A 23,353-nucleotide genomic window follows, 5' to 3' on the forward strand; every position below is an offset into this window, starting at 1 on the left:
TGGATTTGACACTCGAGTGGTATAGCTGATGAACTTTAAATAACTAAGACTAAAAGGAAAACAAGGGACATTAAAGAAGAGTCCCAAGTTCAAAGATTATTCGATCTCCTATCTTCTCATTCTAATTTCAAAGTATTAAAGAGTTTTCATCAAAATAATTTACAAGAAAAAGTTAACATCTAATCAACAATACTTTTCTTTTGACTTGTTAGAACAATTGTCAGATCGATGAATATCTTATCATTACATATGTTAGAAACAACAAAACTTCACATATTTCAATAATTGTATTCTATTGTCCACTTTACGTATAAATTCCCATACTTTTAGTTTTTGTTTCACCCAACATGTCTCATATGAATGGAGTTGTAGCCCCTCGCATATATGCCTATAATTCTTCTCTTCCTTTGCTAACGTGAGGTTTGATCAAGCGGATAGTGGTATCCACTATCCAGTGCAAAATAAGAGGTGAGATATTTTTGGATGGAACCTAGTAAGAGGTTTAGGTATCAAGCCACCCTGCCTCTTCAATAAGAACAAAATGTTTTTGGTTATTGTAGTTCTTTAATGAGCTATTGTATGGAAACTTTGTTTTAAGGATTTGTTGGGTCGAAGTCAAGCAACTCGTAGTTTGTGCCATTTCTGAGGATTTTTGTATTTCTGTTGAGTGTTTTACAAGTTTGTCATATCAAAGAAATTTATTCAACTTTTTACTTAGATCTTCTGTGTTTAAAAAACTGCAAACCTATTTCAAGGCTGAGTTTTGTTGAAAGATAGAATCACTTGCTTTCTCAAACCAACCACCCAACAGAATGGACCATTTGAGTTGTTTGAAGTGTTGCTTAGTGAAGGATGGCTTAATACTTGTAACTTCAATCGGTATTTAAACTCTATCGTGAGAGATGTAAATGGAACTTTCGAATCCTATCATTCTATCTTCATAATCAAATTATCTAGAGTAAGTCCAGTAAGAATTATCTAGAGTAAGTCTGAAATGACTTTCTAAGTGCTTAAAAAAGTAATTTGAAATGTAAAAAAATGTTTCTAAACATTTAGCAAAACACTCCAAACATGCTCTTAATGTTAGAGATTTCATAAGCTGGAAAATATTGAAATGTTTTTTTATTAACAAACCAAAATATGTATACACAGAAGGTTAAGTTAGAGGTCAAAGCAGAGAAACATTATAGTTACAACCTATCCTCAGAAGGGTATACCAAAAAACTAGTTGAGATTCATTTATGCTGTTAGAGTTGAGAAAAAAACATAACTACACATGGCCACAGTTGAGGCATAACTGAGAAATTCAAGCAAAAAACATTATCCACTAATACACTTCCTCAATTTTATTAAAAAATGACCAGTCAGTCAAGCTATGAAGCATCAGCAAAAGAATAAATCTACTTTGACACACCTCTTTTCACAGTGAACTTAACCTTTTACTCCATATATAAACTTTATATTTTCATCTCTATTCCCAAATGTAATGTTGCTCAAGAGACATAAACTTGAAAACTGTAGAAAGAACTTTCTAGTTCACTTACAAAAGAAGGATCATTGTTGTCCATCGATTATGCCTTTCAGTCTGATCCTTAGGCATTGACTCACCCTCCGAAAATCCGAGATTCTCACTTCTGCTTTGTTCCGGAGAAGCTCATGTATAAGCAAGGATTAATTCTTCGAATAAACTAAATACATGCATAAAATATGACGGCTCTTTATTCCACAACAACAAAAGGGTTTTGGAACAAATTTAAAATGGACAATTCATGAATCCATAAATTAAAAACCTGGATAAGAGTTTTTAGACTCATGTAATAGAACAGAAGCCATGAAACGAAGAAGATTGCATATAACTTACGTTTCCGTTCCGGTTGGTCTTGGAACTACTTAGAAACTCTTGGAATTAATACTGATTGTGTTTGTTATTGGATTCATAAACCACCATTTCTGGTTTTTCCAAATTAGGCTGCTGCCAAGAAACCATTGCTTGATAGTAAGAACTCAATGACTGAATCTTATAGCTCCTTAAAGCAATAAGATGTTAAGAACTGAAAGAGAATTAGCATACTGACCAGATAGTGAAGAGGGCCATGGTCTGTTTTCTTAATCATCATAAAGGAGTCAAGGAGATCAATCACGAGATCGTGCTGATTTTCAATAGTCTATACGACATAGATAATAAAAAACTTTGTATGTCAAAGTTTTCAAATATAAACATCTTTCAGACACTATGCTCCCTATGCTAATGGAAATTGCAACATCTTTTATGACTTCCATGGTGAGGTCTTGTGGCACTGTCTGATATTTTGATCGAGATTTAGGCCTTATCTCACTGTTCTCTAGTCTATTTTCAGCTATTACAATGGGTCCATTGAAACACTAAGTTGTTGAGGATTAGAAATCTTGTCAAACAGATCTGCCATTTAGATTTGAAATTTGCTTGGTCACTTGTTTGGACTATGATTCCTTTTCTTGGACCAAAAGGGGGTCTACCACCAAAACATGGGGCATACAGAAATGTGTGGAGGAAAAAACCTACCTCTACAAAGAAATTAAACCAAAGCAATAGAACACAAGAATAAACATGGGAATTTTCCCACTGAAAAAACAACTAAAGAAAAAACCCAACTAAAAATTTTCACTGTGTGAAACATTGTTAGAATCACACAAAGATCTCTACCCATTCTCAATTACAATAGCACTATCTCAAAGCACTATATCTCTCACATAATTGAGTTAGTATATACCAAGCTTAAAGTAATTTGAAATTGGGATAATTTGAAAGCTAGACTTGTAATATTTTGTCAAAACTCGACAAAATGAACTGTTATAGCTATTTAAAAATGAGAGTGCTTCAACCAATAGAGCAATCCCATGTGAGCATTTGATGGAGGGGGTCCTCTTTGTCACCTATTTCCTAATCTTTGGTGCTCATCTCCTCTTCATTAGCATTATAAATCCACTCCAAACATCAACAAATTCTCATTCAAGCTGTGAAACTTCTCATCAATTTGTTAGAGATAACCATTCAAACTCACTCCTCTTTGGCTCTTTCTATCACTTAAATCAAATACAGAAATGGGAATTCGTATGCCTTCGCTTCTCCTTAATGCCAAGCAAATATTCAGAATGCAATCTGTTTCAACAAGATGTCATTCCAACATTCCCAAAGGTCACATTGCAGTTTACGTGGGCGAGATTGAACGGAAGCGATTTGTGGTGCCGGTATCATACTTGAACCATCCTACATTTCTAAGTTTGCTCAACAGAGCTGAAGAAGAGTTTGGATTCAACCATCCAAGTGGGGGTTTGACAATTCCCTGCAAAGAAGATGCCTTCATTGATCTCACTTCAAAATTGCATACCTCTTGAAAAGTAGAACAAACAAAAGCTACAATTTCCAACCAAAAGAGTGGAACAATTTTACCAACTTCTCTTTTCATTCTTGTTTAAAGAGAATCAAAGTAGAATACCATTGTATATTGATTTTCTGTATAAATATTAGAGCAAATACAAACAAACAACAAATTCATACAAAATCAGCTCAGGCTCCATGATGATTTAGTGTTCTTTCTTTCCTGTGTCCATGTATGAACTAACCTCTGATAAGTTGTCATATTTTCACCCAATATTGATATGTGTTATAAAATTGACAACAATAATATATATAAAAAAAAAAAAACAGAAAATGTAAACATTAGAGATATCTAGACAAAGATTTACATGGTTCACTGACAGTGTATTAGCTACGTTCAGGAAGAGAAATGATAACTTTTTATTAATAGTAAGAAATATCGTATTATAATTTACATCGGTGTTCATGGAGTTAGAGAATTCATCTAGCACACCCCACTAAACCCTTGGACTAAATCATAAATAACATAAACACGAATACAACTAACAAATTCATGCATTCATTCAAACAACTAATTTACACGTAATTTGACCAATCTCATAAGGCAACTAGATGTACTAGTAATAGTTATGATATCGTAATAGAGTAATAGTTATGATATCGTAATAGAGAAAGTAACTAATCCAATCGAATTGACAATGCTGCAGCATTACGTGAGTAAAAGACGGTCCAAGATACCGTCGTAGTACCAAATCAGACATCGGGGGCCATGGATGCAACAATAGGCTCTTTTATTATAAGCAGATCACATGAAGATTTCATTTTATTTTTCAACATCAATGTAGTTAATGCAGTCTTAAAGCATTCAATTCACTACAACAGCTTGGACTATAAGGTGGGTTGGAGTTATCACATCAGTTATGTTTCTGAATTCAGCAAAGCCATGTGAAGAATTCTACTCAAACACTCAGCGAAGCTAACAGTCTCCGAAGTCCCACTTGGCCATTGGAACATCAGTACTCTTTGAGTTAACCAGTTGACAAGTCTTCAAACAACTAAGTAGAGTCAAAAGGCAGATGATTCTTTTGACCACCAGATCAAGACTTCAAACCTTTCTAATAATTTCTCTTCTAGATGGAGAAGGAAAAAAAACTTGTGCATAAATCTAAGAAACTCTTTAGTATATTAAGCCATCATATAGTGTGAACTTAATTCCCCAAATCTCCTTTTTGTTGTTTTGTTCTTTTTGTTTTTGTTTCTCTTTCTCTTTTTTGTCTTGTCTAAGTTATCTACCGTAGAGTTTATTTTTTGAGGTTAAAATGAATAAATCGCACTTTTAAAAACATAAATTTTTTTTAACTTCTATATGTGTTAGTCTAACGTCGGATCTCACTACTCACTATTGCTCTCTTTTCTCACTCTCGCTTCTCACTTACTTGGCATTGTTGACTTGATCCTCGCTCTCACTACTATCAATTTTAGCTTGTCCTCGTTGACTCCATCCTTAGCTTGGTTGTTTAACTTTTAAATTCATTTTTGTTTTATCTTTAAACTATTAAAAAATATATTTCAATACCTAAACCTTGTCACGCTACTCTAATTGAATCCATTTTTTACAATGTTTTTAGATGTTTAACTTATTTTTGACTTCAAATCATGTTAAAACATATGCTCAAAACCTTAGTCATTAATTTCAAAAGCCGAATACAAGTACTTCTATTTTAAGCTCAAGAATTGAAAAAGACATTTAGAACAAATTTAAAATTTTGATTTTTAGTAATTATGATCGATTTCAAAAAGTTAATTTGTAATTATCCAATTAATAATTGTATCTTCTATTCAAGAATTAATTATGTTATGATAAAGATGTATTTCTACCTAGTATTGTTAAATTCTTATACCAAAGAACGAGAGATGAGTTCAAAAAAATATTTATATGCATGTACACATGTTTATATAGATAGATATTAAAAGAAAATTCAAAAAATATATAATGGTTTGTTTTGGTAACAATTTATTAAAAACATTTAATGGCGGACAACCTATGTCGAAAAACATTTTTTACAAAAACTAAATTATTTTGAAAGTAACTCCCAATCAATATCTAAAAAAAATTCACCTCTTATCCAATTACTCCCAAATTAATTTGAAACAATTATATATATATTATATATATCATATATATATATATATATATTTTAAATGTGTCAAAACCATCCTTTGTAAGAGATCTTAGAAATACAAAAAGTAATTCTGACCATCTACCCTTAAATATCATGAGATAATATTACAACATTTTACGCCAGAGCACAGGAACACTTTCCTTTTAATAATTTAGCCCAAACTAAAATCATCCATCCTCACCCACCAATATGTATAATAAACCATTTTCTTCCTATCCATTAGGATTCCTATATGGATATGCTTACATTTTGTAACTAAATAAAAATTAGAAATAACCCACACAACCATGATCAACCATGCTCACATGTTAAGTTTATAGGTAAAAGAACTCAGGAAGATTGTTGGATTAACCTCCAAAAAGAAAGGGAATAGGTAAATCCTAAAACTTGTTAGTAGATGATAAAATTAAATTCCCTTATACCCTTGGCAAGGAGACTCTTGATAAGTAAATTGTGTTTCTGTTTGCCGAAAATTTTTCCACCAATCAATAATAAACAAAGAAAAACATTATAGGGTAAAAACGTGTTCAGCAGCAACAGGGAACCAACCTAAACAAAACTAAAGATCAAAAACTTTCTTAGTGATACCAATAAACACCACCATCCAGATAATCAATTTGAACTCACGTGCTTCTGGACAATGTGAAGTGCTTCGTGATCCTCCCCAAAGTCCTGGCGATGGAAATTCAAAATTGAAGTAAACAAAAACTGTTTTGAGAACAAAAGAAAACAGGGGATAGAACATTTTCTCCACAGGTGATGAACACATGACGTACCTTAACTACAACACAAGAGCACCCGACGACCTTCCTAGCCTTTCCTTCGGAATCAATCTTGCAAAGCTGCATTAGACCAAACATTAAGAAAATAACTCATTATCCAGAACTCAGATAAGATGAAAATTTTTGATCTGAGTGCTAATATGCGCATATTAATCACATCTTGAAACCAAAATAAAATATATGATGTAGAGTGCAAATATCACAAGCAAAAACGAATTTTCCCAATGGAAATGTTAGTGAGAAAAGGTTCTGTGTATTTTGCATGGATTACATAAAAGGAGAAGAGCCTTTCATTGAATAATGAAAAAAGATGATCGAAAATACAAGAAACAGTAACTGAAGGAATTTCACAAGACAAAACAAAAAAAAAAAAATAGAGTACTCCAATACAAGCTGATATCGTGAATAGAATAATTAGCCTTTCAAAGAGAACACCAAGAAGAAGCAAGAAGTAAGAGACGAGCTGAATCAAGGCAAGCAGGTAAAAACACATCGTGATACATGAAGCTAAGTATCAACAGGTAAAAACATCTAGCTAAGCAGTGCAGGTACAGGTTCAATCATAGTAGAACAATTATCAATTACAATACCTGATGGGAGAGATAGCAAAAAAACAAAAAAAAAAACTACCAAAACTAAAACATTTTCATCTCGATGGCTAAACAGATTAAATACTTACGCCAGCCCATTCGCCAAGAGTCTTAGCACTTGGAACTGTCATCAGGTTTACATTGTGCTCAGCACAGAGTGCCTTAACAAGTTTAACGTAATCTGGCTGGTTGCAGTCTTCTCCCAAGACGCAGAGCTGAGCAGCATGTTTCTCAATTGCTTTAGCACTTTCATGTAGACCACGAACAAGCCCACCATGAGCTAATGATTTTCTAAGAACAAGTTGCAATGCAGTCTCAATGTCCATTGGCTCACCAAGAGCTGGGGCCGGAGCCTCGGCAACAACTGCACCTTCATCACTGCATAAGAAATCTAATTATAAGGGATCATAATATACCTACTGCACAATACTGCAATCAAGCAATAGAAGGCAATATATAGCTACTTGCAACAAAAACTGAGCCAATAGCAAAAGGATGCTAAATAGTAGTTCATTAGAAATGACTCCTAAGACAATATATATCAATCCCCAGCAAAGTATTGTAACAAATCCACACACAAATCACATATTTCAGTTCAAAGTTCAATATTCAATATGTACTAAGTCCATAACAAACAATATTCATCTCAAGGCATTACATTTATTCCTCCGCCTTCACCAATCAAGTTACCATCCATCACTTTTTTCATATTCATAGTCCAAACAAGTGGGCATTCAAATAATTGATTACAACCTGCAGATTCCAGTTCATAAAACACAAGGCACCGCTGATGACTACAAATATACAAACAAAACAAACAAAAAACAAAAGAATAAAAGGGCGAGCATTTAACAGCTTAAAGAAATAAAAGCAACCATATGAATTGAAAGGGAAGCTAGAAGCTCGCATAATAAACAGAATTCCACTCACGCTGACATTTCCTTCTTGATTTGAAATTCTTTCTCCTTCCTGTTGCAAACAAACCCAGATGAATAATCAGACAAAAATAGCAGCAAATTTGAAGATATGCATATACGAAGAAGAAGAAGAAAAGGAGAGGGAAGGATAAGGGTAGGAGATGGCTTGAGATTACAGCGTAGAAACCGATCGAACCGGAGATCAACGGCGCGAAATTAGGTCAAGAAGAAGCGGGGGTTTTATGAAGAAGAAGTGAAGGGTTTTTATGTGCCGATGGAAAAACCCTACTTCTGAATTGGTGATCTTACGCTGTTCGGTTGGTTCGGTTTTTTCCTTCACAACATTATTTATTATTATTTAAAAAGTAGAAAGTAGATAGCACTAAATTTAATATTATTAAAAAAATTGTGTTTAAAAATAAATAAATTATTTCAAAAATTATAATTTTAATCTTTAATTTTTAAATATACTTCAAATTGAATCCATTAAATATATAATTATATACCATATATTCTTTTAGGTAATGAGAAAGTACACAAGATATTTATATATATTTACCTAAAATTTAGGTTTGTCAAAAGAAAAGCATCTCAACAACCATTTGTTAAGAATAAATTAAAAAAATTTCACATTTTACAATTGCATTAAGGTCGTAGACTAGGTACACAACTTAACGTTTTTGTAATAGTATTTCTCATAACCTATTTTTTACACTATTTTTTAAAATAATGTTATTAAAAAAAAATCCTACTTTTATATGATATGAAACTAATATTACATCATTAACTAATATATCTAACATAATACAAAGTCCCACTTTAGATGGATTGTTGAAGTAATCTAGTTTTCTTGACATGATTTTAATGCTAATTGAAATAGCTACAAATTTTGGTGTCTCATTTTGTTTAGATCAACATGACTTCACGTATTATGACAGATGGGGCCATCTTACCAGAAATTGGTGCAAATGAGAAAATGAATGTACCTTAACCAATGAAGCAACCCATGTGAGCCATTGATGAAGCCAACTTTCTTGGTTTCCTATCTTCTATTCATATGCTATAATATCTTCTCTTTTCTCATTCTATATATATACGCTAAACAAACAACTAATCTCCAACTTAAATTCTTTCACATATTCTCATTCAAACATTGAAGTTTACCACTTCCAAAAAGTTTCAATCCCATTATAGCCATGGGAATTCGTTTGCCTTCAGTTCTTGCAGCTGCCAAGCAAGTTCTCAAGATGCAGTCTGTCTCAGCAAGATCTCAGTCCATTGTTCCCAAAGGTCACATTCCAGTGTACGTGGGAGAAACCGACAGAAAGCGGTTTTTCGTTCCGATATCGTACTTGAGTCATCCTTCATTCGTAGAGTTGCTCAACAAGGCTGAAGAAGAGTTTGGATTCAGCCACCCAACTGGAGGTTTGAGAATTCCCTGCAAGGAAGAAGCCTTCATTGATGTTACTTCTAAATTGCAAAGTTCATGAATGATTTGAGAACAAGGAGCAATTCTCCTCACAGTTTTGACAATTTTTTTCTCTGTTCATTTTAGTGTACTACTTCGTATGTAAATGGTTAGATTAGAAAAACTGGAGAGTTACAAAGCCATTTGTACATCAATGACAAATATCAGTTGCAATGAAACATTTCTTGCTAACAAAGCCTTATTCATTACTAATTGTCTTCTGATTCTTTTCTGAGATAAAATCTACTGGAAGTTATATTTGATCTGTATGCAATTAAGTCCTTATACACATGTGAACATTCCCTTTGTATTTATTCATATTGAACCAAGTAAAAGTTTTACCTTAGAATCAGATGCTGTTTTTGGGTGTCTTTTAGAAGAAAATGGCTTTGCAGCTGCGACCGCAAATCTAACATACTTTTACGTGAAATAGTGAACTGTCATGAAAGAGTTTAGCTCAACTAGTATTTGTATATACTTGAAAATCAAAAGATCTCGAGTTAAAATTCTCACTTCTGTTTGTACTTCGAAAAAAACGATCTTGATTTGCATTAATGAAGTGCTCAGTGATCGAATGCTATGACAAAAGTCCTACGATATGGAGCTACGTGGACCCACGGCAAGGGTCAGGAAGTGCCCGAGCTGAAGAGTGTATCATCTTCTATGAAGCAAATCTCGTTCCAGTTTGTAGGCTTCACTGTTAATCAATGCTCAATGTATTAGGCAAGGACCAAGGAATTTTAATAATTAGTATTAACATTTAATTATATAGACATAATTTGATCTAAATCATCGGTTAACCCAAAAAGCTTTTGTTGATAGCATAACTATCAAATTAATAAATTGACACACAGATTTACGTGGTTCACTGACAAAGTATTAGCTATATCCACGAGGTAAAGGGAAAACATTTTTACTAGAGAGAAATTCATAATACAAAATAAAGGCACCTATATAAGATGGAAGAGTTTACTGATTTGCGTGGTTCATTAACTATATCCACGAGATAAAGGGAAAACATTTTTACTAGAGAGAAATTCATAATACAAAATAGAAGCGCCTCTGCTCTAAACTCTAGGACAAAAAATTAAATGTAAATAACTTAGACATTTTAATGTATACTTGGTTATTCAAAGTGTCAGATAACAAGTTCAAGTCATTCCACCACTACTTCAATGATAGCACTAATTGGCTCCTCCATACAGGTTGCCAAACATGGATATTTTGTACTTCTGTTTTCAATTTGATACATTCTATCTTGATTCATTTAATCTGCTGCTACAACTTTACTTGCACAATGTTGTTTGTGATGAATGGAACAACTAGGCCAGCAGAACAGAATCTTGTGATACAAACAAATATAAACCACAGAATATGTGTGGAGTGTAGAATAGACAAAGCAATGTTTTTTTTTCTTTAGAAAAAGACGAAACTTTTCATTAAATGAATGTAAATAGACTAATGCTCTGAGATACAAAAGTATACTACAAAATATAGCGTGGCTTAAGACATAAACTGAAGGACAAAGTCATGTGGAAGGGTCCACTCAAATGTCTTCCTTAGCTTTATTTGGATAAATTTTTATTAGTTTGGCAAAACCATGTGGAAGGTTTCACTCAAATACCCAACCACCAAACTCCAACACCTTACTGATAAGCACCATTCACCTGCTAGAGCTTTCTTCAAAACTTTATAAATATTAACATCATATGAGAATTCAAATACCATTTTCACTTGACTTTCTCTTCTAGTTGGTTTGGAACCAATCCAATCGAAATCTAAGATATTTTCATAGTCTTTCATCTTAAACAAATGGGGATTCGCTTGCTATCTTTGGTTCCCCATGCCAAGCAAATCCTGAAGATTCAGTCAGGACTTACCAAAAACCAGTTGGATGTTCCAAAAGGGCATGTAGCAGTTTATGTGGGAGAGATTCAAAGGAAACGGTTCGTGGTTCCAATATCTTACTTAAACCATCCGTCATTCAAACAACTGCTCTGCCACGCAGAAGAAGAGTTCGGTTTCCATCATCCTCAAGGGGGCCTAACAATTCCTTGCAAAGAAGATGCCTTTACTGAAATCACTTCTAAATTGCAAGCATCTTGAAGGATGAAGAAAAAATGGCAATATTTCATTTTTTGACCATTTGTTTTTCAAAATTTTCTCTATTCACTTGCCTTTTGACTTGCAAGAGAATATACTCCATTGTTAGCCATAGCCTATAAATGAGTAGCATTGTAAAGTACTGTTTACCAACAAAAGTAGATGTATGCACATACAGCAACAATTCAGAATCAATTCCCATGTAGCTTATTCTTGTCTATACTCTATAGATCATCAAAATTTTACTTTCATCACATAAGATCTGTCTTTCTTTCATATTGTTGAGAAAGTGAAATAGTAGAAAAATAAAGATGCCAATGAGACTAGAGGAGGATATCAGAAATCAGATCATAAGATATAGAGTTGTCAATGGAGTTATAGGGTTCATATATAACACTACATTAAACCCTAGGCCCAATGCTTATAAAACTCAACAAATAACTTATTCAAGTCATTGTAACATATATTTTAACAACTTGAAAACAAGAGCCTTTGAAGGCTTTCTACGAATGGGAAAAATTAATAGGCAATTAATAGAGATCGATGAGGTACTTGATATCTTCTACATTGGCTTCTAAGCTGAAAAGATGCCAATCTTGCTGGAATTGTTTGGGCTTCATATAGAACAAACACATAATTGTTATGAAGAAGAAGCGTTTTAGTCTGCTAAGCTAAGCTAAGGTGACTAGAACATAGAATTCTATAAGCCAACTGAAAGTCTCTAAAACCACACATGGATTTGGCTAATGGGTCACTGGTGCTGGGTCCTTCTGCGCTTCTTTTGATGCCTTATGTGAAGTAATTCTAATGAGCAGTGACTCTTGGATTGAGATGAGATGAGTGGAGCTTTTGTATGTTCCATTTTGCCCGGCACCTGGGTTGAATTCATATTTGCTATATCTGTGTTGTTTGTTATTTTGATCTTAGGATTTAGAGGAGTGCATTATATAAACTCTCTAACTCCTAGAGGCACATCACATTTGTATTATAAGTTTTCTCTCTAATAAAATTGTTGTTCCATCTGCCCGTGGAAGCAACAAATACAGAACTAAGTAAATTTGTGTGTCAGATTCTCTATTGCTTTACGTTTGTTGTTTTCTTTATTTGTCAATTCCATAACAAATTAAACCAACTAAATGACAAAACTTTCAGATTATAAACATCCTTCAGACATATATGTCATTTTCCGCTGATGATGCAATATCCATCCTGATATACACCACATATTTTTGAAGTGTTCAATAGTTCAACTTAATTCCAGCTCAATTGTCCTATACTCAATACCTACTAATATTTTTCAGCCAGATGAAAATGTTTGAATATGACTTCATTTATTGGGACAAGTAGGTCCAGAGTAGCAGAATTTGGATCAAATTTGAAATTGAGTGTACTTCAATCACTCAAACAACCCATGTGAATATTTGATATAGCAGGTTGTCCTAGACACCTATCTTCATTCTCTGTTCATATCTCCTCCTATATATACATATCAAATATGCAACTTATCTCGAACTCAAATCTTCTCACACATTCTCATTCAAGCAGTTCAATTTACCATTCAAAGTTCTTCATTGATCCCTCAATTCAATCCAATTTAAACATGGGATTTCGTTTACCGTCGATTCTCTTTAGTGCCAAGCAAATTCTCAAAGCACAGTCCATTTCTGGGAGATGTCAATCCAGTGTTCCTAAAGGTCACATCGCAGTATACGTGGGAGAAATTCAGAAGAAGCGATTTTTGGTTCCGATATCTTACTTGAACCATCCTTCATTTTTAGACTTGCTAAGGAGGGCTGAAGAAGAGTTTGGATTCAACCACCCAACAGGAGGGTTGACCATTCCCTGCAAAGAAGAAGCCTTCATTGATGTCACTTCTAGATTGCACACTTCATGAAAGTTGACAACAAAGAGCAATCCTGCTTGCAGTTTTGACCATTTTTTTCATTTTTTTTTTCTGTCGGAGATGAGTTAAATGTTACTATGAAGTAAATTTTGTATATATAAATGCAATTAGAAATGAAAAGGTGGAGAATTACAAAGCCACTTGAACATCAATAAAAAGTTATTAATTGCAGTGAAAATAAGATCATTTTGCAAAAAAGAAAAAGGCCTCACTTTTGAAATATCATTTCAATGTCCTCTGATATTAAAAAAAGAGCTAAAACTGTAACTAAGCCAAATATGGAATATAATACTTTCAGCAACTATCGTGAGTTAAGCTCACTTTTAAGTATGAAAAAGGAAAATAATAAAACAAGTGCTTGATTTAGAGGTTCTCTGTTAATGTTATACCGAGAGTTGCCTAGGCCATCAAGGAATTAGAGTTATATCTTTGAGCTCTTATATGATAATCGATTTTCTATTATGGAAAGTCATGACAAGGACCAATCACATATGATAAAAGAATCCAAGAGTTTGATCTAATGGGTTATAACAAATTTAATATTACATTAGGGGATGTGGTTTTTTCAGCACTGAATATTAAAATCAATAGGTTATGAACATTCATTGGGAAGGAGGAAAGACCATTTTTGTCATACAAGGAAAGAGTAAAGAAAAAGAAACAATTTTATTCAGCAAAAAACACTGATCCTTTTGTGGAAAGTGAGAAGCAAGACCAAATAATTACATGGAGACTCCAATTTGTTAATGAAGGATTTGGGTTTGAGGGAAAGCTTTCTTTTTCCAATTTTAACAAGAAATGAGACTTTTCATAAAGTAAACAAATAGATTTTATTAAATGGGAATTTTGTTATTAGAAACTGGAGATTTGGCATTGTTTGAGACATCAGACATTGGTGAATTGCTAAATATTGCACCCACAACAATGAATACAATATTTTCTTAAAAGATTGCAAAACACTTCAAGAAAATAGTGTTTCAATATTCTTTATGACTAGCAAGCTACAATGAACTTATCTTCATTGATGAAGAGTGATGGAGTACTCAATATCTTCTCCAAAAGTAGCAATCTTGCAGTGATCACTTAGCTTTCAAATGGAACAGAGGGACAAATCTTGTTCCAATGCAAAAATTTCAATCCACCAAAGTGAATATGAAACATTGCTTTATTCTCTAAGCACAACTTTAATAAGCAGTTAACAACCTCCTAAATCCAAAGATGGACCAATGGCCTCTGAGTCTATCTTTTTAGGAGATTGCACTGTTGATTGTTTGGTCATCAACTTAACGTTTTGAGTTGATAGGTGATTTAACGTAATATCATAGTAGAAGGCTTTGTCTTTGAACCCGATAAATGTCATTTCTTTTCACTAAACATTGATTTTTACTTATTGGATCTTCTATAAATTTTCAATCTCTCATGCGAGATGGGAAGACTTTTTTAGTATATAGAAAGAGTGTTAAAGTGTTAATATAATTAAATTTATCATCATTTACCAATTTAAGCTTTTGGGTCAATTAGTGATTGATCATATCAAAGTATTTTATTTATAAAAAACATTAACATATTAAAGTGTTGATATATAATATTAAATGTATCTTTATCGATCAACTTAAACTTTTGAGTCAATTGGTAATTTAACATGGTATTAAAGTAGGAGGTCCTATAGATCAATTGACGCCAATTGAATGCATCTATTTAGGGTGGAGAAGGGTTTTGCACAAATTGGTGCAACAATTCTTCCATTGTATGTTGTGAGATGCATGTATAAAAAAACAATAAGACAATAACTAATCCATATGTTTACATTTAAAGAAAAACAATTTCATGTGATATAAGTTTAAAGAAGTTAATCTAATGAAAGTGGCTATTACACTATGAACTGATATACTATTGATATATAAATGATATACTTGAAATGCATTTTGAATTAGTATTGATATGCAATTGAAGTATCAATGCTACACTTGAAGTATATTATTCGAATGATATATTTCATATTTGATACATGATAACGTTTTTTATATGTATTTTTCTCTCTATAAATTTGGTATTGATATACAAAATATGAATATGAAGTATATTCATTATACAATCGACATATCAAATTTATTGTAACTTATATGCTATTAAAACATTTAAAAGTTTAAAAAATAAAACAAATTATATTATTATTTGGAGTGCTTGTCCTGGACTCGGATTCGAAACCCCTATATTTGGTTATTTGAAACGTCAAATACACATGGTCAAGGTATTCTAACAAAGTACAAAAATGAATGGGTCATCCATTGCAAGGCAATCCAGTCACACTAATATTCTTTTTATCCAATTTTATTGTTCTGTTCACTCCATCTTGAGCCATTTAATTTGGTGTAACAACTAAGGTGCTAGGACAGTGGCTTGTGATGAATGGAACAACTTGGGCAACAAAGCAAGAAAAATTTCTACAAACAAATATAAACCATATAATATCTGTGGAGAGAGGAAGATATAATAGAATCAGCTTTGATTAGTTAGGCAAAGCCATGTGGAAGGGTCTACTCAAACACCCAACCACCAAACTCCAATACCCCACTTAGCAACTGGATAAGCACCAATAACTTTCATAGCTCTTTCATCATGACTCTATAAATATAAACATACTATGAGGCTCAAACAACCAAATTCAATTGTTAACTTCCTCTGCTACTTGGTTCTGTACCAATCTGATCAAAACTTAAAATATTTCTCAACCTTTCATCTTAACACAAATGGGGTTTAGATTGCTATCTTTGGTTCCTCATGCCAAGCAAATCTTGAAGATGCAGTCAGGGTTTACCAAAAACCAACTGAATGTTCCAAAAGGCCATGTTGCCGTTTATGTGGGAGAGATTCAAAGGAAGCGCTTTGTGGTTCCGATATCTTACTTAAACGATCCATCGTTCCAGCAACTGCTCAGCCATGCAGAGGAAGAGTTTGGCTTTCATCATCCTCATGGGGGTCTAACTATTCCTTGCAAAGAAGATGCCTTTGTTGATCTCACTTCTAGATTGCAAGTAGCTTGAAGGATGAAGAGTAAAGAGCAATCTGTCATTTATGACAGTTTTTGTCTGTTCTTTTTCTCCATTCACTTGCTTTTTGACTTGCAGGAGATTGTATAAATTAGAGTGCCTTCTTACTTGTATATGAGCATCATTGTAAAGGAAAATTACTTACAGAAATTGTGATAATTAATACAGAAACAATTCAGCATCAACTTCTATGTCACTTCTTTTGTTCACCATAAATCCTAACTCTTACTCTACCTCTCAAACGCAAACTCTAATTTGAGAGTTGATGCAAGGACAATTCTCAAAGAAAATTCTAATTATGTGTTTAAATTGGCTGACCTGTGAAAGTAATGAGGTTTCACTGATACAGTTAAGTCTCACCCGATATTTATTTTAAGTGGAACTAGTAAATATGCCTTGTTTAGTGGAGATGCAAGTGCTTTGGTTATTGTTCAACTGGTTGTCTCTCCCATGTGAGTTAGAGTATGTTCTACTGAGCTTCTAATTAGTTATCTCAATATCTTGGCATTGTTCATTATTCGTTTCGTGTGCGAAATTCCATTGAAGATGAAAATTCTGATTATAATGCATCTCTTGAAGATTTATTCATTTTCCTTACTGTTAGGACATTAAATGTATGGTTAATTTTGTATTAGTTTACTTCAGATGTCAATTCCATTGGGCATTGTTAGGGTTTCTCTATTAATTCTCTTTTCATTGTAATGTTGACAACAATATAATTCTCAACTCTCTATTTTTTATCAAACTTTGATAATCATATAATTAGAAGTTATTTCTTGTTAAAGAAAAAAAAATATTGATTCTGATATATCTAGAATTTGCTTGACAGTGAGAAAAGTGGAAGGGAGATTAATGTCCATGTCAAAACTTGATTTGAGTGTCAAAGATTTGCTACCTTCCTATATTGAAGAAGACTTCGTTCTAACGGACAGAGTTGGTTCTGACATTAACAATAAATTTACCGACACCGCTTCGACTCATTTTCGTAAATCCTACTACTTTTTCTTTTCCTTTTCCATTTGGAAGTTGTATCAATTAAAACTTTGTAGTAAGTGAGAATTAAGATCACCTGATAAGCCCATTTTTATTTACTTGTATTTTTTAAAAAGAAACAGATATTTTTATTGAGGTATGGAACGAGACTAATGATCAAAATACAATGAAAGAAAAAATATAAAGTACTGTAATAAATACAACATAAATACTAAGTAAGAAAAATAAAAGCATTCCAATTTAAGCATAAGTTTTGAATGGAGAAGTCTGTGAAAAACTTGGAAAGAGAGCAACAGGAAGACGAATGATTAATCTGAACAACTCCAAACAATCCATCCAAAGTGGTGATCTATCAAAAAAACACTCTGATTCCTTTCAAATCAAACTTCAGCAAGACAGCTTGATAAGCCAGTTATTGTTGTAAACGATTTTGGTATGCTGGAAACCATTTCTACCACTTAGTATAATGCAGCAGCAAACATACATGTGATCTTCCTTAATGACATGCCTCAGATCCCAAGCATCCTTTTAGGCATTCAAGTCCTCTGCTTCTTGTGATATTACAACATGCATCATTTTACACACCACATATTTTGCAATATGCATCCAATACCTACTAGTATTTTTCAGCCAGATGAATATGTTTGAATATGACTTCATTTATTGAGACAAGAGGGTCCACAGTAACAGAAATTGGATCAAATTTGAAAGTGATTGTACTTCAACCACTAAAAGCAACCCATGTGAGTATTTGGTGAAGTGGTTTAGCTTTAACATCTGTCTCCTATCTTTTGTTCTTATCTCCTCTTCTTTCTCCTTCTATATATACACTCAAAACAACCAGCTGATCTCCAACTCAAATCTTTCACATATTCTCTTTCAAGTACAAGCACATTTTACCATTTCCAGATTCATATCAAGAGCTCAATCAAATTTAGACATGGGAATTCGTTTGCCTTCAGTCCTCCTCAGCGCCAAGCAAATTCTCAAGATGAAAACTGTTTCTACGAGATGTCAGTCTGATGTTCCCAAAGGCCATATTCCGGTATATGTTGGCGAAAACCAAAGAAAGAGGTTTTTGGTTCCCATTTCTTACTTGAATCATCCTTCATTTGTGAATTTGCTTAGTAGAGCTGAAGAAGAGTTTGGATTCAGCCATCCAACAGGAGGTTTGACCATTCCATGCAAAGAAGAAGCCTTCATTGATGTCACTTCGAGATTGCATATTTCATGAAGGATTGAGAACACAGAGAATATACTCTCGACAGTTTTGACAACTTTTCTTTTCATTTTTTGTCTATAGGAGATAGAGTTGAATATCACTGTAAAGGGAACTTCAATGTGTAAAGTGACACACATGAGTTGCAATGGAGTTGAATTCTTTTGTCCACAAAAACTTGTGTTTCTTCTCTTGCGTTAAGTTTTTCTGATAACGTAATCAAGGTTACAACATGTTTTCTTGAAATGTGGAGCACCAATTTTCATATGTTAAGTTATGAGTTGTTAACATTACAAGATTTAAGTAAACTTTTCGAAAACATTCGAATAAATCTCTCCGAAAATCTCTGATGCAGTAAAGTAAAACAATGACAAACATCGGCTACAATGGAAGTAAAGTCTTATTTTTGCATTCAAAACCTTAGTGATGAATTATCATATCAACTTCCGAGATAGAACTTAACAATATTATTACACAAATTCGAGTTGTGATCCTGCTCATGAGTAATGAAGTGCATGTTTGAAAGTGATTTAAAAATTTTCTAGCCACATATGAGAGGAATGTTAGAACGTTGATATAAATATTAAATTTATCCATGATCCATTTGCTTAAACTTTTAAGTCACTCAATAATTTAATACAAATACATTTGGTGCACTTTTGAGGTCTATGCAATGTAACTGACCTCCTCACTGCAATTCGCATTGATTAAAATCTCATTCCAACTCGCATGGTTCACGGCACTCAATCTACTAGACAAGGACTGCTAAATCTGTTAATGAGAGCAAACATATTCTTTAATATATAATTTGATGCTTATGCCTTTTTTGGTTATTTCTCAACCGAACATCAAATTTGTTACAAAGTTGATAAATAAAGAAAGGGAGAAACATAGACAACAAAGATCAACATGAAGATTTACGTGGGTCAATAAGTGTGTTAACTACGTCCATAGATAAAAGAAGAGATCAATTTATTATTAACAAGAAATATAAGATAACAAAAATTGTAGAGTCGTCTCTAATATTAGAGGGTTTATATCTATCACCTTTTTTAAATCTTAGGGCTAAACACATAAATAACAAAATGCATATACAACTTAGGTTTCGGTTTGTTGTCCTTGACATCCTATAAGAGCGTGTCATCCTTGAATCCTGACGTGAGATCCTTGTTCATGGACACTTTAAGCATCAGATAACAAATCGGAGACATTTTAGCAAATTACAACCATTAATGGGGTCATCCATTCCAATTCAGATACAAGAATATTCTATTCTTCCATTTTCATTGTCTTTCACTCTATATTGAATCATTTAATTTGGTGTAACAACTAAGGTGCTTGGACAGTGGCTTGTGATGAATGGAACAATTTGGCCAACAAAACAAGAAAATCTTATATAAAAACAAACATAAGCCATAGAATATCTGCGGAGAGAGAAGGATAATAGGATCACAGGATCGGTTTTGATTAGTTAGGCAAAGCCATGTGGAAGTGTCCACTCAAATACCCAACCACCAAACTCCAATACCACACTTTGAAATTAGATAAGCACCAATGCTTTCAAAGCTCTTTCTTCATATCTCTATAAATATAAACATACTATGAGGCTGAAACACCAAATTCAACTGTTAACTTCCTCTTCTACTTGCTTCTGTACCAATCTGAACAAAACTTCAAATCTTTCTTAGTCTTTCATCATAACACAAATGGGGGTTCCATTACTATGTTTGGTTCCTCATGCAAAGAAAATCTTGAAGATGCAGTCAAGTTTTACCAAAAACCAACTGGATGTTCCAAAAGGCCATGTGGCGGTTTACGTGGGAGAGATTCAAAGGAAACGGTTCGTGGTTCCGGTATCTTACTTAAACGATCCATCGTTCCAACAACTGCTCAGCCGTGCAGAGGAAGAGTTTGGCTTCCACCATCCCCATGGGGGTCTAACAATTCCTTGCAAAGAAGATGCCTTTGTTGATCTCACTTCTAGATTGAAAGTAGCTTGAAGGATGAAGAGTAAAGGGCAATCTGTCATTTATGACAATATTTTTCTATTCTTTTTTCTCCATTCACTTGCTTTTTGACTTGCAAGAGAATGTATTAGATTAGAGTGCCTCCTTACTTGTATGTGAGTGGCATTGTAAAGAGAAATTACTTACAGAAATTGTGATTATGAAAAAGTTTATACAGAAACAATTCAGCATCAACTTCTATGTGATTTATTTTTGTTCACTATAAATTCTGACTTTTACTCTGCCAAATGAAAACTCTAACTGAGTTGATGTATAGACAATTTTAAAAGAAAATACTAAGGGTTTAAAGTGGCTAACCTATAAAAGTTGAGGGATTTCGTTGATACAATTATAGGTCCCATATGATGTTTTTTTAAACGATACTACTAAATATGCTTTGTTTAGTGGAGATTCTAAGTGCTTTGGTTATTGTTCAACCGGTTGTCTCTCCATATGAGTTAGAGTATGCTCTACTGAACTTCTAATTATTTGTCTCATAATTTGGACATGGTTCATCATTCATTTCATGTGCGAATTTCTACAGAAGATGGAATTTCTGATTATATTGTATCCCTAGAAATGTTTCATGTTTAAAGATTTTATTTTTCACTCTGATATATTTAGAGTTCTCTTGATAGAGAGAGTGGTAGAAAAATGTTCAAATTTAATTGAAATGACAAATGGATTTGCTGCCTTCATAGTGAAGAAGACTTCATTATAACAGCAGAGAGTTTATAGTTCTGATAATAACAAAAAAAACTTAAAAGAATCTACTTCAGCTAATTTGTGTGGCTCCTAATGTTTCCCTTTTTTCATATGAAATTTTATGAATTAAAAGTTTGAATTAATAATTATATCAATTTATACATTGAACTTTTGTAAGTGCATCAAATCCAAATTATTGCAATAGAATCAAGTTCAACTTCCAATAAATCTCAATTATAACTTACTAAAAGCAGAGAGCTCTACTTTTGCATATCTAGTGTGAAGAAAATATGTAAACCTCGAATTGCTTTTAGTACAAATATTTTCAAAGGAAAGGAAAAGAGACTAAGGATCAAAATAAAATGAAACAAGAAATGAATAAATAATAAAATAAAGTACTATAACAAATACAACATAAATACTAAGCAAGAAAAATACAAGCATTCCAATTTAAGCATAAGTTTTGAATGGAGAAGTCTGTTGAAAAATTGGAAAGGGAGCAACATGAAGACGAATGATTAATCTGAATAACTCCAAATCAATTCATTCAAAGTGCTGATCTATCATAAAAAACACTCTGATTCCTTTCAAATCAAACTTCAGCAAGACAGCTTGATAAGCCAGTTATTGTTGTAAACGATTTTGGTATGCTGGAAACCATTTCTACCACTTAGTATTATGCAGCAGCAAACATACATGTGATCTTCCTTAATGACAAGCCTCAGATCCCAAGCATCCTTTTAGGCATTCAAGTCCTCTGCTTCTTGTGATATTACAATATGCATCATTTTTACGCACCACATATTTTGTGGTATGCATCCAATACCAACTAGTATTTTTCTGCCAGTTGGATATGTTTCAATAGGACTTCATTTATTGGGACAAGAGGGTCCACAGTAACAGAAATTGGATCAAATTTGAAAGCGATTGTACTTCAACCACTAAAAGCAACCCATGTGAGTATTTGATGAAGTAGGTTAGCTCTAACCTATATCTGCTATCTTTTATTCTTATCTTCTCTCCTTTCTCCTTCTATATATACACTCCAAAAACAAACAGCTGATCTCCAACCCAAATCTCTCACATATTCTCTTTTAAGTACAAGCACATTTTATCTCAATCAAATTCAGAGATGGGAATCCGTTTTCCTTCGGTCCTCCTCAGTGCCAAGCAGATTCTCAAGATGAAATCTGTTTCTATAAGATGTCAGTCTGATGTTCCCAAAGGCCACATTCCGGTGTATGTTGGAGAAAACCAGAGAAAGCGGTTTTTTGTTCCGATTTCTTACTTGAATCATCCTTCATTTGTGAATTTACTTAGTAGAGCTGAAGAAGAGTTTGGATTCAGCCATCCAACAGGAGGTTTGACCATTCCCTGCAAAGAAGAAGCCTTCATTGATGTCACTTCTAGATTGCATATTTCATGAAGGATTGAGACCATAGAGAATATTCTCTCAATTTTGTTTATAGAAGATAAAAGTGAATACCACTGTAAATGGAAACTTTGACACACATGAGTTGCAATGAAGTTAAATTCTTTGTCCACAAAAAACTTGTGTTTCTTTGCCTTGTGTTTTTCTGATAATTTAATTAGCAAGGTTACAATTTTTTTCTTGCAATGTGGGCACCAATTTTCATATGTTAAATGATAAGCTATGAAAATAACGAGATTTAAGTTAACTAATCGGAACCATCCAGGTAAATATCTGGACAGGGAAAAGAAGAAATCTGTGTTTACAATGGAAGTAAAGTCTTCTTTTTGCATTCATAACCTTAGTAATGAAATATCATATCAACCACCTTTGATAATCAAGAGAGACCTAAGAATATGATTATAAGCTAACGAGTGGTGGTAAAGTTAGTTTCAAAACAGACACTTCGGTTCCCACGTTTGCTGAGTTAACTTTTTTTTTTTTTTGATAAGAGACAAGTATATTCATATAACAAAACAGAACAGTCTAAGGGCGAGGGACAAGAGGGCCCTCCCCGGAAGAAGCTAGGGAACTAAGAAATGATAGCCTTCCAATTGTTGAAAATCATAGAAAGGCTATAATTACACAAGTGTTTGGTGTAATTC

General features: G+C 33.2%; 8 protein-coding genes and 1 long non-coding RNA gene across 11 annotated transcripts; 7 read left to right on the forward strand and 2 right to left on the reverse strand.

Annotated features, from left to right (window-relative positions):
* Nucleotides 1-1,214: 1,214 nt before the first annotated feature.
* On the reverse strand, nt 1,215-2,307 carry LOC116402092. 2 transcript variants are annotated; one of them, XR_004214495.1, is made up of 2 exons: nt 2,076-2,307; nt 1,215-1,972 (listed from the first exon to the last, which is right to left on the reverse strand). It is a non-coding gene; the product is annotated as an uncharacterized LOC116402092 (long non-coding RNA). The 2 variants fall into 2 exon arrangements; XR_004214496.1 differs by having other exon boundaries at nt 1,215-1,969; nt 2,076-2,302.
* Nucleotides 2,308-2,988: 681 nt separating this feature from the next.
* Nucleotides 2,989-3,573, forward strand: LOC101210944 (auxin-responsive protein SAUR24). Its single transcript, XM_011650968.2, has one exon. The coding sequence runs from the start codon at nt 3,082-3,084 to the stop codon at nt 3,373-3,375; it is 294 nt and encodes a 97-aa protein (XP_011649270.1). The 5' UTR covers nt 2,989-3,081; the 3' UTR covers nt 3,376-3,573.
* A 2,338-nt stretch (nt 3,574-5,911) lies between these two features.
* LOC101211191 (40S ribosomal protein S12) lies at nt 5,912-8,172 on the reverse strand. Of its 2 annotated transcripts, none has more exons than XM_004146960.3 (5): nt 8,007-8,172; nt 7,844-7,882; nt 7,003-7,291; nt 6,318-6,383; nt 5,912-6,213 (listed from the first exon to the last, which is right to left on the reverse strand). In XM_004146960.3, exons 2-5 carry the CDS (start codon nt 7,849-7,851, stop codon nt 6,154-6,156), a joined length of 423 nt encoding a protein of 140 aa, XP_004147008.1. In that variant the 5' UTR covers nt 7,852-7,882; nt 8,007-8,172; the 3' UTR covers nt 5,912-6,153. The 2 variants fall into 2 exon arrangements, with proteins under 2 accessions (XP_004147008.1, XP_031736838.1); XM_031880978.1 differs by having other exon boundaries at nt 8,027-8,144.
* A 655-nt stretch (nt 8,173-8,827) lies between these two features.
* Nucleotides 8,828-9,511, forward strand: LOC105434425 (auxin-responsive protein SAUR21). The gene has a single exon (XM_011650969.2). The coding sequence runs from the start codon at nt 9,027-9,029 to the stop codon at nt 9,318-9,320; it is 294 nt and encodes a 97-aa protein (XP_011649271.1). The 5' UTR covers nt 8,828-9,026; the 3' UTR covers nt 9,321-9,511.
* A 3,391-nt stretch (nt 9,512-12,902) lies between these two features.
* On the forward strand, nt 12,903-13,475 carry LOC101211688 (auxin-responsive protein SAUR23). The gene has a single exon (XM_004146962.3). The coding sequence runs from the start codon at nt 13,002-13,004 to the stop codon at nt 13,293-13,295; it is 294 nt and encodes a 97-aa protein (XP_004147010.1). The 5' UTR covers nt 12,903-13,001; the 3' UTR covers nt 13,296-13,475.
* A 2,492-nt stretch (nt 13,476-15,967) lies between these two features.
* On the forward strand, nt 15,968-16,539 carry LOC116402091 (auxin-responsive protein SAUR24-like). The gene has a single exon (XM_031880981.1). The coding sequence runs from the start codon at nt 16,055-16,057 to the stop codon at nt 16,346-16,348; it is 294 nt and encodes a 97-aa protein (XP_031736841.1). The 5' UTR covers nt 15,968-16,054; the 3' UTR covers nt 16,349-16,539.
* A 1,655-nt stretch (nt 16,540-18,194) lies between these two features.
* Nucleotides 18,195-18,812, forward strand: LOC101203413 (auxin-responsive protein SAUR21). Its single transcript, XM_011650970.2, has one exon. It carries the CDS (start codon nt 18,288-18,290, stop codon nt 18,579-18,581), a length of 294 nt encoding a protein of 97 aa, XP_011649272.1. The 5' UTR covers nt 18,195-18,287; the 3' UTR covers nt 18,582-18,812.
* Nucleotides 18,813-20,158: 1,346 nt separating this feature from the next.
* LOC101211923 (auxin-responsive protein SAUR21) lies at nt 20,159-20,767 on the forward strand. Its single transcript, XM_011650971.2, has one exon. The coding sequence runs from the start codon at nt 20,273-20,275 to the stop codon at nt 20,564-20,566; it is 294 nt and encodes a 97-aa protein (XP_011649273.1). The 5' UTR covers nt 20,159-20,272; the 3' UTR covers nt 20,567-20,767.
* A 1,515-nt stretch (nt 20,768-22,282) lies between these two features.
* On the forward strand, nt 22,283-22,851 carry LOC105434610 (auxin-responsive protein SAUR23). Its single transcript, XM_011650973.2, has one exon. It carries the CDS (start codon nt 22,410-22,412, stop codon nt 22,701-22,703), a length of 294 nt encoding a protein of 97 aa, XP_011649275.1. The 5' UTR covers nt 22,283-22,409; the 3' UTR covers nt 22,704-22,851.
* Nucleotides 22,852-23,353: the final 502 nt, after the last annotated feature.

The sequence above is a fragment of the Cucumis sativus genome, chromosome 2 (genome assembly GCF_000004075.3).
Source record: "Cucumis sativus cultivar 9930 chromosome 2, Cucumber_9930_V3, whole genome shotgun sequence".
NCBI lineage: Eukaryota > Viridiplantae > Streptophyta > Magnoliopsida > Cucurbitales > Cucurbitaceae > Cucumis > Cucumis sativus.

Excerpts from the sequence above, each read along its gene's own strand:
- LOC101210944 (XM_011650968.2), top strand. The coding sequence starts at position 3,082 with ATGGGAATTCGTATGCCTTCGCTTCTCCTTAATGCCAAGCAAATATTC.
- LOC101211191 (XM_004146960.3), bottom strand. Across the intron at positions 6,384-7,002 it reads CTCTTGGCGAATGGGCTGGC|CTTTGCAAGATTGATTCCGA; the intron begins GTAAGTATTTAA and ends GGTCTAATGCAG. Across the intron at positions 6,214-6,317 it reads GCTCTTGTGTTGTAGTTAAG|GACTTTGGGGAGGATCACGA; the intron begins GTACGTCATGTG and ends TTCCATCGCCAG.
- LOC105434425 (XM_011650969.2), top strand. The coding sequence starts at position 9,027 with ATGGGAATTCGTTTGCCTTCAGTTCTTGCAGCTGCCAAGCAAGTTCTC.
- LOC101211688 (XM_004146962.3), top strand. The coding sequence starts at position 13,002 with ATGGGATTTCGTTTACCGTCGATTCTCTTTAGTGCCAAGCAAATTCTC.
- LOC116402091 (XM_031880981.1), top strand. The coding sequence starts at position 16,055 with ATGGGGTTTAGATTGCTATCTTTGGTTCCTCATGCCAAGCAAATCTTG.
- LOC101203413 (XM_011650970.2), top strand. The coding sequence starts at position 18,288 with ATGGGAATTCGTTTGCCTTCAGTCCTCCTCAGCGCCAAGCAAATTCTC.
- LOC101211923 (XM_011650971.2), top strand. The coding sequence starts at position 20,273 with ATGGGGGTTCCATTACTATGTTTGGTTCCTCATGCAAAGAAAATCTTG.
- LOC105434610 (XM_011650973.2), top strand. The coding sequence starts at position 22,410 with ATGGGAATCCGTTTTCCTTCGGTCCTCCTCAGTGCCAAGCAGATTCTC.